Source organism: Solanum tuberosum, unplaced genomic scaffold (assembly GCF_000226075.1).
Source record: "Solanum tuberosum cultivar DM 1-3 516 R44 unplaced genomic scaffold, SolTub_3.0 scf00758, whole genome shotgun sequence".
In the NCBI taxonomy this organism is placed as follows: Eukaryota; Viridiplantae; Streptophyta; class Magnoliopsida; order Solanales; family Solanaceae; genus Solanum; species Solanum tuberosum.
In genome coordinates, this window is record NW_006239673.1 from 103,880 (window position 1) to 118,549 (window position 14,670).

Consider the following 14,670-nt stretch of genomic DNA (forward strand, 5'->3'; position numbering starts at 1 on the left):
TTGAATCATCTCCTATTACACCTAATGAGAGTAATCAAATATGAGAGGGTACATCTACTCAAACAACACAATTGGTGAAGGTGAGTCCAATAATCGTGGGCAGCGGAGAACAGTTATTACTCTTACTCCTACAGGGTTAGTCCATGTTTATAGTATCATTAGTATATATATTTTTAATAAGATACATATGTATTTAAATAATGTCCTGAAATTTATATAGATTGGAGCCTTCTTCGACATGCTCTACTTTCATAGCTAAGTCTTTCAAAAATGAACTTGATCCCAATGGAATCAATTGGAAAGGTGTCTTGCAACCTGTAAAAGATTTTTATTTTGGAGAATTCAAGGTATGTTATTTCATTATAATTGAGTTTAAGAAAGTGATAAACTTTTTATAGATATGATATTAATGTTATTACTTTACAAACTAATTTCAGAAGGAATTCTATTGGGACTCTTCAACTAATGAAAATGCAGTGAAAAGACAATGGGAGATTAAGGCATCACTACGATATAGATATTTTATTTCCAGAATAAAAAAGAACGGAACTAATCTCGGATATGTAACTGATATTGTGTGGGAAAATTGGATGAGGCTTTGGCAAGCTCCTGAGAATGTTGCAAAGTTAGAAACAAATAAAAAAAATCGTCGTGGAGGAAAAGAAGTTACTGTCGGAACTCATACAGGTGGATCTATCTCTATTGGGGAGCATTGTAATAAACTTGTAAGTATATATTTCACGCAATATATATTCTTCGACAAAATACATTTTCCTTATCTTCTAGTCATTACTAAAAGTCTATAGTACACAAATAGTAGAAGTGCCTCTTTTTTTTGTTCAATTATGTTTTGGGACTGTTGTTGCAGTGCATCTGTTTTGGTGCAACATACAGTTGTTGTTGATGACACTTTCGATTTTTAAACTCTTAATTGTATTCTTTATGATAGTAAATTTGGACATAAGACGAACAAAATCAAATAGATAAATTGACATATACTTTTGCCTATTGTATAGGGTGATGGATGTCTTTAGCTAGAACTGTATGTTGACCGGAAAAACTTAAAAATGAAAGCCCCACATTATAATAGTTGGTTAGAGAAAATAAAAAGTTACAGGGAAAAATGTATAGATTTGAACTTTACATGTAAAAGCTTTGCCTGAATGTGTACAAAGATGTGAACTCTACCAAGATGGCATAAGAAAATGGAGATATATTCTGCCTGGATATTTGGCTAGCACTAGCACGTAATATAGTAAAATTAAGAGAGAGTAGGATGTACATAGACTTTATTTATACCTTTGTGAGATAAGAGATTGTTTCCGATAAATTCTCGGCTTAAAGAAAAATATCCAACACATGAGTATAGGTACATATTAATTGTTTAGAAAATTTTCACCAGTACTACCTCTACAAGCTTATAATAGTTAGTTGCCTTAGAATCTATTTTTTATTGTAAGAGCCTTAATGGGTCTTGCTTATAGAAGAAGATTTTAGATTGTCTTGTGACATTGCATGCAATAGATTGAATATGAATAACTTCTTATTATAGAACTTGATTTTTGAATCTGAATCTGAATCTTTTTCTTTGTCACCAAGTACTATTCTGGACAGTTTTGGCTCGTTGTCACCGATTTTTGAATCTGAAACTTGCATAAGAAAGTTATGAAAGATATCTCAATTCTTACAAATGTTGGTTCCTTCATCTTTAGAGGCACGATTTGAATTGTTAGCATTATTTCTGCCATAGGGGCAACCTCAATTGTGGGTTCCTCACTGAAATTAAATAGACTTTTTGTGTTTATTGAAATACTTTACCTAATTATATCATATTGTTCATAACATAACTGGGGCAATTTATTTTTTTTGGGTAGGCTATTGAAAAGGGTCGAGACCCAACACCAAGTGAGCTCCATTTGCACGTCCACACACATGATCACGATGGAAAATCTTTTGTTGATGAGCGAGCACGAATTGTTCATGTAAGTAGAATTTATAAAATTATCGACTTTTGACATTCATATTCTTTTTATTTGGAGAAACTTATAGTTAGTATTCTTTATTATAATTTTAATGTCTCTACTTATTGCAGGAAAGATATGAAGAAATATTACGTGAGAAAATTGAGTCTGAATCTGATATTGATCAACGTGACGCATATTATCAAGCTGCAGGTGGAGAAAAGAAGAGAAGAATATATGGTCTTGGAACTCAAGCAAAAAGTTACTATGGACCAAATCTTTGTATCTCTTCTCAATCTGATGCTTCATCATCAATACCACCATCTGTTTCTCAATCTGCACCGATGGAAAATATGGATGAGTTCGTGAAGAAATTGATTCCTACATTGACTGATCACATGATTCCTATATTACTTGAGCGCATACGAGGTGTAACTTCTTTACCATCACATCAATCAGCTGATACTCCTATTGGTGATGCATCATCAGCAACACCTATGGTGCCTAATAAGGTTGTTTCAGATGATGACCATATTTCTTCTCCCTAGCATTAGTTTTTCTTATCTGATTTTTGTTAAAGGAAAACAAATTATGCAGTAACAATTACGAGTTCTAAACATTAGTAATTGCTAGATGTTTGATACTTGGTGTAGATGTTTTGGACTTAATATTAGATGAATATATGTTTTGGTGCACGGGTTATATATGAAGTAACATTTATGTTATATGAATATTTGTTATTATTAGGATGTTTAATAATTTACATTTTCTATATATTATAAATAAATAAATAAAATGAATAGAAAGAATTATACCTACGATAAATTTAACGATGGAATATTGCGACGAATTTTGGGAATAGTTAAAGAATTAAAATTGGTGACGGATTGCGACAAATAATAATTGGTTGCCAAAAGTTTGCGACGGATTAGCGATAAATTATTTTCATCGTAAAATTATAGGACGACGAATTCATTTATGTAATTTGCAACGAAATATATAAATCTAGCGACAAAACTTTCCGTCGCTACCATTTTACTACGGATATCATATGTCGCTAGATCATTGCTAATTTTGCTACGGAATCAATTTTGCCGTCGCAAGGGGTTAGCTACGAGCAAAATTATAACGGTCAACATTTCATCGCTAATCCGTCGCAAATATAGTTTAGCGACGGATATATGTCTTTTGCAAATCCGTCGCCAAACACTGTTTTTTTAGTAGTGGTAGTTGTCCATTCACAACAAAATCAAGAATTTTCAAAGATGAAAAAAACTTCAATTACTCGAATGTGAGATTTTTTTTTGTTGAAAATTGAAGAGAGAAACGTTGAAATTTTTTTGTTGCAAATTGAAGAGAGAGAAACGTTGAAAAAAAGGAAGATAAAATCTGAATTTTTATTTGATTTTAACTGATTTGAGTGAATTAAGGATACTAAATAATCTTAATTAGTTTGGATCCCTTATTTCGTGCCAATTATTAATTATCTACACTAAATTCAAATTAAATTAACACCACAATTTTAGTTTATTACCTGATTTTATTAAACGTTTTTTTTGCATTTTTCTTTTATCTCTTTATTTTATTTAAACAATTTTTTCAATTATTGAAATTAGTTTTTTTTTTTAAAATTATTTGTTAGAACTTGAAATTTTTAATGTTATAACTTGAAAGTCTAAATCTATTGCTATAGCTTGAAAATATTACTATAATATATGACATATATACAATTTACGCTTTAAAAAATGCCTATTTTGGCCTAACCACAAAAAGAAGACAGTTCCCCTGTCTCATTCTTCATCTGGCAGTTTTTGGGGGAATGGATAGAAATATGATCCAACTTCCAAGCATATACATGTAAAACTCTTAGAATTTAGAGATGTTTTTAATTTGCGAAAGTTTACCAATCTTTCCTGATGTCAGACTATACCAGATTTCAGCCTACTTTTAGTGGAAGTAGCTCATGTTGAAATGGACAAAGTGACCGATATGGGTTCCTCCACCCTTAACCAGAAGTCTCGGGTTTGAGCTCTGAGTATGGAGAAAATCCAGTTGGAAGCGCCACTCCTGAATGGGACTTGTAGTGCGCAATCCAGATTTAGTCGAAGCTACAACATGGACTTTTGAGGAAAAAAAAAAAAATGGACAAAGTGCATGCATGCAGTTGAAAAGTGATTATGTGGTCACACAATTCCGTCCATTTCGCAATATGATATTTGTGTTGTTTCAGTGTTTACATGATGGTTGTTGACTAGTTAAATAGAAAATTTTAAGGAAAAGATTAGCAGATGCCAAAATTATTGTGGAAATTGTGGTCTTAAACATGTCAAAACAAATTATAAGAGCATGTCAATAATTAAGGATCTAATAAGAAAGTTACAGGTAAATAGTTTTTAAATATAAAAAGTGCCATTCCCTTTTAAAGGGTAATTTAAATTGCAACAATTATAGCTTATATAAATGCTTGGAAAATGTTAAAATATAATTTAATAGGTTCACCAGTTTTGGCCAAAGAGAGTGATGAAAGAAAAAAAAAATCTATCCATCATAAACAACTTCTTTATCTTTACAAGGTAGATATAAGTCTGTAAACACATCATTTTCCTTAAACCCCACTTGGGGGATTCATTGAGTATGTTATTATTTTGACGAAAGGAAAAATAAAGTACCAATGATTGAAAAAAGCCGCATAAAATTTAAATTTGGTCGACTATATGACATACTATAGTCAACACGGATGAGCATGAAATTAAATTATCAAATATCATATACAAAAAACGCGATTAAACTTGAAGTAGCTATATAACTGCTGAATTAGAAAAAATGCTCCTACGTACATCTTGGTCACAGTCAAATTGGTCCAAAAAAGCTACGTAACAATACAAATTCTGCTCATCTAATTATTAGGAAAGAAACTAGAAAATGCATTTATTGTCCTACTATAATACAATATCACAGCTTGGACTAGTATAATATACAGAGAAATTTCCAGTAGGAAACACACGACCATAAAAAAGAAACTATGTCCAATACATTGATAGTGTAAATAATGTTTATATCACTCGAGTTCAAATTCATAGACCGTCCGTGTAAATAATTTTTTACACTATCAAATCAACTAAAGAATATTTATAGAATTTGATATCTCAAAATTAAATAAATTACCTATTATAAGTAACATATACTCCTTTTATTCTAAATTAACTGAATTTGTGAGACAATACACATATATTAAAAAAAATATTTAAGGACATAATTTAAACCATAATTTCCACTATTGCTCTTTGTGAAATCATATATATTAGTACCTTTATAAGTAGTACTATAATTTATCTTCCAGAAATATAAGAATTCAATAAATAAAAGAACAAATATAAAAATTAAATAAATTAAACATCCATTTTAAACTTTGAATAATAAAATTCAAACTAAAAAGAATGTATAAATATACAGTCAGATAAGCACGGCTAGTGCCCGCTACTGTACAGAGATATTGAAAAATTGGAAAACTATATGAAAGACAAAATCCATATTCCTTATTTGACTAATTAAACCTACCAATTCTTTTGAATACATTAATTAAAAAGGAATTAGCAAACCAAACACCCCCAAGCCATTTAAAAGACTCCCAACTTTTCATTATTCAACATGCCAATTGCACTTTATTAGTACTATATTCTTTAATACTTTGATTTTATCACTGTTAATTATCTTCCCATCATTCTAGTTCATCCCACTTTTTGTGATTGATTGTTCATCATGTTTCTGTATTTGTTAGCAATTATTCCTTTGTGTTTGCTTGTGAAATTTGTATCAAAAACATCTATACTTCACATTTTGAAGAAATGGTTGCGTTTGTTAGAAGATAAATTCTATGTTTACCAGTTCTACAAGGTTCCCCAATTCAACCATAACATGCAGGAAAATCAACTCTATCGGAAAATCAGTACTTACCTGAATTCTTTACCTTGTGTTGAAGATTCCGATTTCACCAACCTTTTCTCCGGAAGCAAATCCAATGAAATCAACCTCGTTCTCAACGCCGATCAGAAAATCGTTGATAATTTCCTCGGTGCTAGAATTTCTTGGATCAATGAGAAGGATGAAAAAACCGGTGTCAGATCGTTTGTTCTGAAGATAAGGAGGAACGACAAGCGTCAAATTCTTCGGACTTATCTTCAACACATTCATTCGAAATTCGACGAAATTGAGCAGAGGAGAAAGGAGGTGAGATTGTTCGTCAACGTAAATGATGAATCGAACGGAAACGGAAACGGAAACAGACGATGGATATCAGTGCCGTTTACTCATCCGGCGACATTTGACACTGTTGTAATGGAACAGGATTTGAAGAACAAGGTCAAAGCCGATTTGGAAACGTTCCTAAAATCAAAGCAGCATTATAATCGAATCGGCCGGATTTGGAAACGGAATTATTTACTTCACGGACCTTCCGGTACAGGAAAATCAACGTTCATTGCAGCAATGGCAAATTTCCTAAGCTACGATGTGTATAACATTGATTTATCAAAAGTTTCAGACGATTCAGATCTGAAACTACTTCTATTGCAGAGCACGAATAAGTCATTGATTGTCATTGAAGATCTCGATAGTTACCTGTGTAACAACTCAACAGCTCTAAGTTTCTCGGCGATTCTCAATTTCATGGACGGAATTTTTTCATGCTGCGGTGACGAACGTGTTATGATATTCACGATGAACAGCAAAGATCAGATTGATCCAGCAGTTCTAAGGCCTGGAAGAATTGATCATCACATACACTTCCCCTTGTGTGATTTCAACGCATTCAAAAGTCTAGCTAACAGTCATTTGGGATTGAAAGATCACAAGCTTTTCCCACAGGTAGAGGAAAATTTTCAAACCGGGTCGGTTTTAAGTCCGGCTGAAATCAGTGAAATCATGATTTCAAACCGGAGTTCACCGAGTAGGGCATTGAAATTAGTGATTTCTACTCATCAGAGTAACAGCAAGCTCGTCCCTTCGAGAACATCCGATAAAATTGAAATGATACACAATAACATTGAGGCTGACTTAGCTCCTAAGCATCCACTATGGTTGAGCAAATCTAGATCGGTTCGACCCGTGGAGGAATCAAGTGAGTCGGATAAGTATCCACAAGGATTGATCAAATCTAAATCGGTTCGACCCATGGTGGAGTCGGGTGCATTTGGCAAGGAAAGTGTAAACGATCTAAGAAAGTTTTATGGACTTATAAGGATAAAGAGTAGTAGGAAGAAATCTTTAGATTTTGATACCTCAGAAAAATAAATTTTAGGCAAGATATTGGTTAGCTAGTTAGCATGAAGATGCATTTGTTCAATTAGGTGTGACATGAATTTTAGTTTTGGGGTTCCAACAATTAATGGATCCTTTGTTATAGAATCATCTATTTCTTTAGTGATATTCAATAATGAAATGTAAATTTAGAGTGAGAGTTTTAGAAACTTATTGATGTGTTTGATGTTCGAAAACGGTCTTTCTACTTCAACGAAATAGTGATAAGGTCCGGATACATTCTAACCTACCCAGACTCCACTTAATGAAATTTCACTGGATATGTTGTTGTAGTACTGATAGCTCTATGTGGTATTGTCTCTTTTTAGTTAAGCAAATGAACTTTAATCACCTTTTGAAGCATTATATCAATTCTTAATAATGTTCATTCAGTTATTTTACATCACTTAACTATTGCAAATTATATAAAATCAAAAAGTAAAAGTATTGCAAATTAGTACATATTTTTACCTCTTGAGTCCAATATATAGACTTTCGTAACCCTTCATTTGGTACTTTAGCGAAACCAAAAAGGTCACAAGTCAAGTATATAATTTAGTATTGACATGTTGAACAAGCTAGCTTGTTTGCGTTTAACAATTATTCCGAATAAGTATGTCAAATTTGACTCACTCTATAAACTTCAGTTATATATAAAGAGAAGGAGTCGTCAAAGTCGAGGAGTTAAGATCTCTTACCCACTTACAATTTGAATAGATGAAAAGATTAATTAAGATCTCTTACCTACTTACAATTTGAATAGAAGAAAATAATTTTTTCAGATCTCTTATATGTAAAAATGAAAATTTCTTAAAAAAAAGACAAACTAAAGTTAATTTTATTATTTATATGTTCCACAAGGCTTAGACATTTTCCTCCACAGAGTAGCTCCATTGAAGTTTGATCATTTCATGCCCATCATTTTGACCTATTATTATTTTATTTTTTTATAGATAAACTATGAAAAGTGAAGAAAAGGAAAGTGGATAAAATCGAGACTCCACATATAACATGGAATATTTTTATAAAGGGAGTTCCGTGGTTCTTTCTTTTTTCCCCCAATTGTTCACTAGTATTAAAAAGCTGTTGAGTCACAGTACATAGCAGCAAGCAACGTTTATTGATAATAAAAATAAGAGATGAGAAAGTAAAATACTAATACAAATAGAAATCTTTATATTGATAGTTTCTTATGCCACATCGAACCAAATCTTTTAGTCAAAGAAGGAGGCCAAAATTAAGCTGCACCTTGCCCAACATAGTAGGTAAGACTCGACGTATCATCGCCATTGACGCACTATCCAACAGGGCTGACTATATTGTAGACCAAGTCCAATGCATGAGTTCGAATCCTCCAAAAATGCTCTACTTTGGAAGGATTCGACACGCACCCATCAACATTTTTGAAGAGTCTGAGCAACATAAGTTGTTTAGAATTATTCAGGTATTAGTTATGTAATTAAGTTTTTATATTGCAAATCAAACATCATATTGATTTTATATATTAGTAATAATTTACTTCCTTACTAGGTACCAAACGTAGCATAACTTATGTAGAGATTGGTACATGAATAAGTTAGCTCTTTACTAGGCACTAGCTACCAAACGACCCCCAACTTCACAGTAATTGACGCCATCACACACGAGAATAGGCGGAGGAGCATTTAAGAATTCATATTTAATAGTATTGTGAAGGTGTTTGATAGACACAGTTTAAGAATGAAAAAACACTTTTGAAACTTATAGTTCAAATTTAGGGTCAAAATTAAGGAACTATGTCACATAAATTAGAACGTGAGGGATTTATAACAAATATAGAAATGTGACAATTTTTTCAGGAATCGAATAAACGGAAAGAGTGTCAGGGAAGTAGTATATTGTTGACAGTCAGCCACAACTACTTTCTTTGAGTCTGCAACAGAGCTAGAACCCAGGGGATATATTTATACTTGTTCATTTGTCAAAGTTCTTAATTAAAAGAGAGAGTGAAGATGTATGTTAGAAATGGGCAGTGCACACAATAATACAAATGCATTTAACTCTCAAAAATTAATAATCTACAATATGAATCTCAGTTGATTTCTAATGCCTTGTCTGTACAAAAGAAAAATGGTACAGCAACTAGCATTCTTGTCCGATAGAGTTTAGGTGGTTGAACTTCATTCTTCTGAAGCTGTTGGTAATTCTTCTTTGTACCAGTTATAGATTCCTCCCTCCAAATGAAATACATTAGTATAGCCATTCAGAACTAGCAAATATGCAGCAATAAGTGACCTGCAAAAGGTGAATAAAGTTTACAACTCTTTATTTATGACGCATGAAAATGAAATGTTACAAAAACATCCCAAAATCAAATTGGGTGGCCTAATTCACATCTCAAAAGCTAGCTCAAAGTGAGGAGAGGATTGTCCAAGCTTTATAAGGAGCTTAAGGTTCTCATCCTGGTCCGATGTGGGATCATTCTCATCATCATCCCTCACACCTAGATATGAACATTCGTTATCCGGGGTTCTATTGTTCAGACCATGTGTGCTCGATCCACATGAACATTCGTTATCCGGGGTTCTATTGTTCAGTCTGATGAGTGCACAATCATGGATAGAGAGTATATTCACACCGTTTGGGGGTTGCCACATTGGACCAAATGAGTCTGACTCTAATACCGTGTCAAATTTAGTATTGGGTCTAACTCACACCCGAAAGGTAGCTCAAAGAGAGGAGGATTGCCGAATCCTTATAAAGAGCCCAAGGTTCCAATGTAGGATCATTCTCATCAGTTGTATTCATACTATTGGAAAGATGTTGACTTTTCAATTTTAGGTGACCAAAACTGTTGAAGGATCTTTAAAATGCCCCCATCCACCTTTATCATGGTTTGTGAGTGTACTTAGCTAGTTCTGTAAATTTCTCTTCTATCAACTTTCTCCTGGACACCCAACTAATTAAGTTGTTTGCGATTAAATAGGAGTAATGAAGATGTTAACCCCAGTAAAAAACGAAAACGGTAAAAAGGAGAAGTATAAAGAAGAAGAAGAAGATTAAGAACCTTGATTGTTGGCCCTCGGGAAGATTTTGGGTAGGCTTCATTGTACCACCGGATGAGCAAGCGACTATTATCTTTGCATCCTTATTTATTTTTGATTCAACAACTGCTTGAGCATATCAACTTGTTAGTTCTTTGGATGTAAAAAAGAAATGGAGTATTTTTTTATGCCAAGGGGATTCGACAATTTGTATATATATGCAAAAGAAATTATTTGGAACCTCTTAAACCACTCTGTCTCCGCCCTTGACTATATGAATTAATCCAGATAGAAAAAAAAACATATGGAAGAGTATTATTACGTTGTAAGAATTCAGGATTTTCTTCAGTTCCAGAAAATATGCCAAAAAAGGCGAATGCAACCCTCCTAGTGATGTCCCATGCTGTCCATTCCTTTATTAGTCTGTATATCTGGACATTAATAGCTCCTTCTGGATGAGCCTGAATGCCAAAGAGCAACTACCACAGTTAGCAAAGTCTAATGCAAATTGAATCATATTATCTTGGGATATATTTGAGCTGCTCTTGTTTTTGTTCCTCTGCTTTCGTTTTCGCTTGAAGGTGGTAATTGATCAGAGTATCATGATTTATATTAAGGGATAGGGTAAAAATCACCCCTCTACTTTCATTTATAGTCAGCTTTATCCTCCATTATACTATCAAAGTTAACTTATATACTATAATTCACGGGACTGTCTGTACGTACCTCTTTGAACTCGGCCTCAGGTCGTACATCAAGAATCACAAAATTGTTCTCTTTCTGAAGTCTGAATGCTTCTTTTGCCTCTACACTCCTTACCTGAAATTATATACGATGCCTTGTTACATCCTCTTAAATATAGCCAACCCAATCCTAATTGAAACTAATAGGCATGACATGATAATTAATTGGTGATCATAACTTGTAGTATTCATTTTGTTGATAATGTACAAAAATAGAGAAAGAGAGATTGTTTTACCCTTTTCTCAAGCAAATAAGCTCTTTTAGTTGACCAGTCTTCTTCAGCTACTCCACCAAAAAACAATATATAGTTAAAATAATAAAACACACAAAAAGAAGTCACTCTATCTGCTTCAATCATAGGCAGGGGCGAAGGGGAGTCTGGTGCACATCCTTTGTTAGAAAACTATGTAGTGTAGTGAGGGTTAAATGTTAACTAATTATGAGTGTATATTTAATATTGTACTTCTTTCGCCAAATTCCTGGCTCCGCCACTAATGTCGTAAAAAGCTATATACCTGGTGATTTAGCAGGTTTAGTAGCTGCACATCTGATTCTGAGGGTTGAAGAGTTGTTGCTCAAGGAGAATGATCTTCTCTTCACTGAGGTAGCTAAGCTACATGTAACAGATGCTAATTCTATGGGAGTTGAATATGATACAGAATGGAATCGATGCTGCAAAGAAGCAGAAGTTGAGCCTGCGCTAACTGAAGTTAGTGCAGCCATTTTTTAATTAATGTTAGATGCTATAGATGATGATTTCTAATTATTGCAGCACAGATTGAAAGATGCAAACTTGATGTGTTCTGATTTATTCTCTTTTTTTTTTTGTGTCTGGAAATATCTTTGGAAATGTGGATATTTTAGGCAATCTGAGTTTGTGGTGATAGTTTAAAGGCAGTGGGGCTATGTGGATTTCATTATTGCCATGTCATCTGACTTTTCTCTCTACAAAGATTATACTACTCCTTCTGTTGTAATTTATTCGTCACATTTTGAATTTTGAGATACAAATAAATTTATTTTTGATTATAAATTTTTAATATATCTTTTAAATATTTTAATTTATCAATTATTGTGACTTATAATACCTTTTGTGTAGTTTACAAATATATAAATCTTATTTTAAAAAGATTAAAGATTTTATGCACAAATTCTCAATCAAACTTGAATTGTTTGACTAATAACGAAAATTACCACATAAATTGAGACAAAGGCAGTATCCAAACCCACGTGGATTCACCATTTTAGTTTATTTTTTTGAATTATAGTAAGAGGAGTTGTTTTTGTTTATTGCATATTATTATTAATTTAAAGTAAGGGTGCCAGTGTATAGAACCAAAGTAATCCTAAATTGTAATATTGGGAATTTAAACTTGTCATTTATAGTAATTTTTAGTCTTCTTTTTAATTGCCATTATAGGAATACTAAAGAGATTTCTTATAATTGCAAATCCAACTTTGTATATAACATTAAAAAAGATCACTTTTATCCTAACTATGCAGTATAACTTCTTTTACTAAGAGGATTTACTAGATAACTCTATCCCTTCACCTAGTTTTGCTATTGTGTAGGCTCATTGACCCATTAATTTAGATGTGAAAATCATTTATAAAACTCTCTTTTCAACTTTGAGCTATAGATATTTCACATTTTAAGTATGTTTATATTATGAGTTGGAGTCAAAAGGATAAAAAAATAGAGCAAAATTTTCAAAAGAACAATAAAATCAAGTATGAAATTAAAAGGACAATATTTGGATGAACCTGTTGATAGTGTTAAATTCTATTTCTAAGGCAAATGCGTAGTTACTCTCACATGAGTCTTACAAGACTCATTCTGACATGAGCCTTACCTTATTAATCTCCATCACATGTGTAATTTTTATTGTTTTAGTATTCGAAATTGAGTGATCCTTAAAAGAAAAAGCGTTTTTACTAAAAGTTTTTTTATGTCATAATTTTTAAAATTCAAGACCTTTTATTAAGGATGAAGCAACTTCATATGTATCACCATATCCCTTGATGTTTCTTAGATTATGCGTGTGAGTTATGAACTCACTCAAACCACAAATATAATATAGAGATCCTTTTAAAATCATCATTAGTTACATATTTTTTCTATTAAGTATTTATGTTGCCCGCTATTTTTATCATCGAAATTTATAGATGAGTTCTAGTTTGAATTGGCTTTTATACTTAACTAGGTAACTTGGCCACACTACGCGCGATTATCGAATATTTTATTTATGACGTACATTATATTTATTATCAAAGATTAAAATTCCGCGGATATCAAAGACCTATCAAGCTTGGAGGCAATAACACCGTCTTCACTCTGCCTTGTATCTGAATTTTACACTTGTCTAAAGAATCAAACTACCACTTAATATATATGATAACAAGAGGAAATAGAATATATTGTTTAAGTAAAATATTGAATTCATTTAAGAATGTTTTGTTAATAATAAAATTCGAGAATTTCAGCATGTTCTTATTAGTTGATAAACTCACATTTAAATTATCCTATTATAATAGTAATAAAATAAGTTTATCCTTGCTTAAAATTATTTCCATACAATTAACACTCTTCTATTGAAGAATAAATCTTGACACTAAACAGTAAACATAAGACACAAGAGTTTCAATTTAACCAAACAATTTACAAACACTAAAATCAATCCATCTTAATATGCAGAAATAATAAAACCAATAAAAGTAATCAATATCAATATAATAAGATAATTTTCCATTCAACATCCATATCCAATCCTTTTTGATAATTTAGCACATGTTAATAACTATACTCATAAAAAAATCTGCTTACATAAAATAATGGCAAAAAAATAATGTAAAGACGAAAGAGAATAAAAGAGAGAAAATAAACGTTAATCAAACTACAACTTAATCCAGCAAGTGATTTTTTTTTGTTGATTAGTGAAGTAGTAAGGATACTCAGATAATGAATGAAAAAACTCAAAATCAACCTAATATCTCATCGACAACAGAAGTAGTTATCAAAAAATTTGGTTTATATAATTTAGATACAAAGAAGAGACAAGATGAAGAAACAATAGTTTTCAATGTGATAATTTATAGATATTATTGGTAACTGATGTGAAGTTGAAGAGACAAAATAATATTTTAAAAAATTAATGTGCACATAAACTTTTAACTTATGATTACCGTTACTAATCTCCAAAGTTAATAAACTTTATGTCGTTAATGCAAATTAATGTGTCTTTATATAGGTATATAATATAGGAGTTTCAAGAAATGAAATGAAATGAATTAAATATGGTTAATGGACTATTTTTAATGTTTTGTAACTATTTTTAAGTGAAATTATGTATTTCAAAATTAGATAAAAAGCTAAAAAGTTCACAAAAAAAGATAATAGAATTGTAGCCCTTAGAGCGCGCCACGTCACACAGAAAATACAGAAAGTACAGAAAATACAGAAATACGGACAAAAATACAGACATATTTTAGCAAATAAAAAACACAGAACTTAAATATAGCAGAAATCAGCAAAATAGCAGAATGGCAGAAATTTAGATTTTTGTAAATCCCACTCAGTACTCCCTCTTACTCGTGTTTAGTCATGTTTATTTTATATGTATCCTGTTTTTTCCCTTTTTTTTTTTTTT

At 31.9% G+C, this 14,670-nt stretch overlaps 2 protein-coding genes and 1 pseudogene across 2 annotated transcripts; 2 read left to right on the forward strand and 1 right to left on the reverse strand.

The window, feature by feature from the left end:
• Window positions 1-2,651, forward strand: part of LOC102583961 (uncharacterized) — a 9,552-nt pseudogene extending 6,901 nt beyond the window's left edge.
• A 2,770-nt stretch (window positions 2,652-5,421) lies between these two features.
• Window positions 5,422-7,436, forward strand: LOC102582634 (AAA-ATPase At2g46620-like). Its single transcript, XM_006367298.2, has one exon. The coding sequence runs from the start codon at window positions 5,721-5,723 to the stop codon at window positions 7,248-7,250; it is 1,530 nt and encodes a 509-aa protein (XP_006367360.1). The 5' UTR covers window positions 5,422-5,720; the 3' UTR covers window positions 7,251-7,436.
• Window positions 7,437-9,268: 1,832 nt separating this feature from the next.
• LOC102582970 (rhodanese-like domain-containing protein 14, chloroplastic) lies at window positions 9,269-11,820 on the reverse strand. Its single transcript, XM_006367299.2, has 6 exons — window positions 11,539-11,820; window positions 11,259-11,305; window positions 11,006-11,098; window positions 10,602-10,740; window positions 10,303-10,405; window positions 9,269-9,530 (listed from the first exon to the last, which is right to left on the reverse strand). Exons 1-6 carry the CDS (start codon window positions 11,744-11,746, stop codon window positions 9,416-9,418), a joined length of 705 nt encoding a protein of 234 aa, XP_006367361.1. The 5' UTR covers window positions 11,747-11,820; the 3' UTR covers window positions 9,269-9,415.
• Window positions 11,821-14,670: the final 2,850 nt, after the last annotated feature.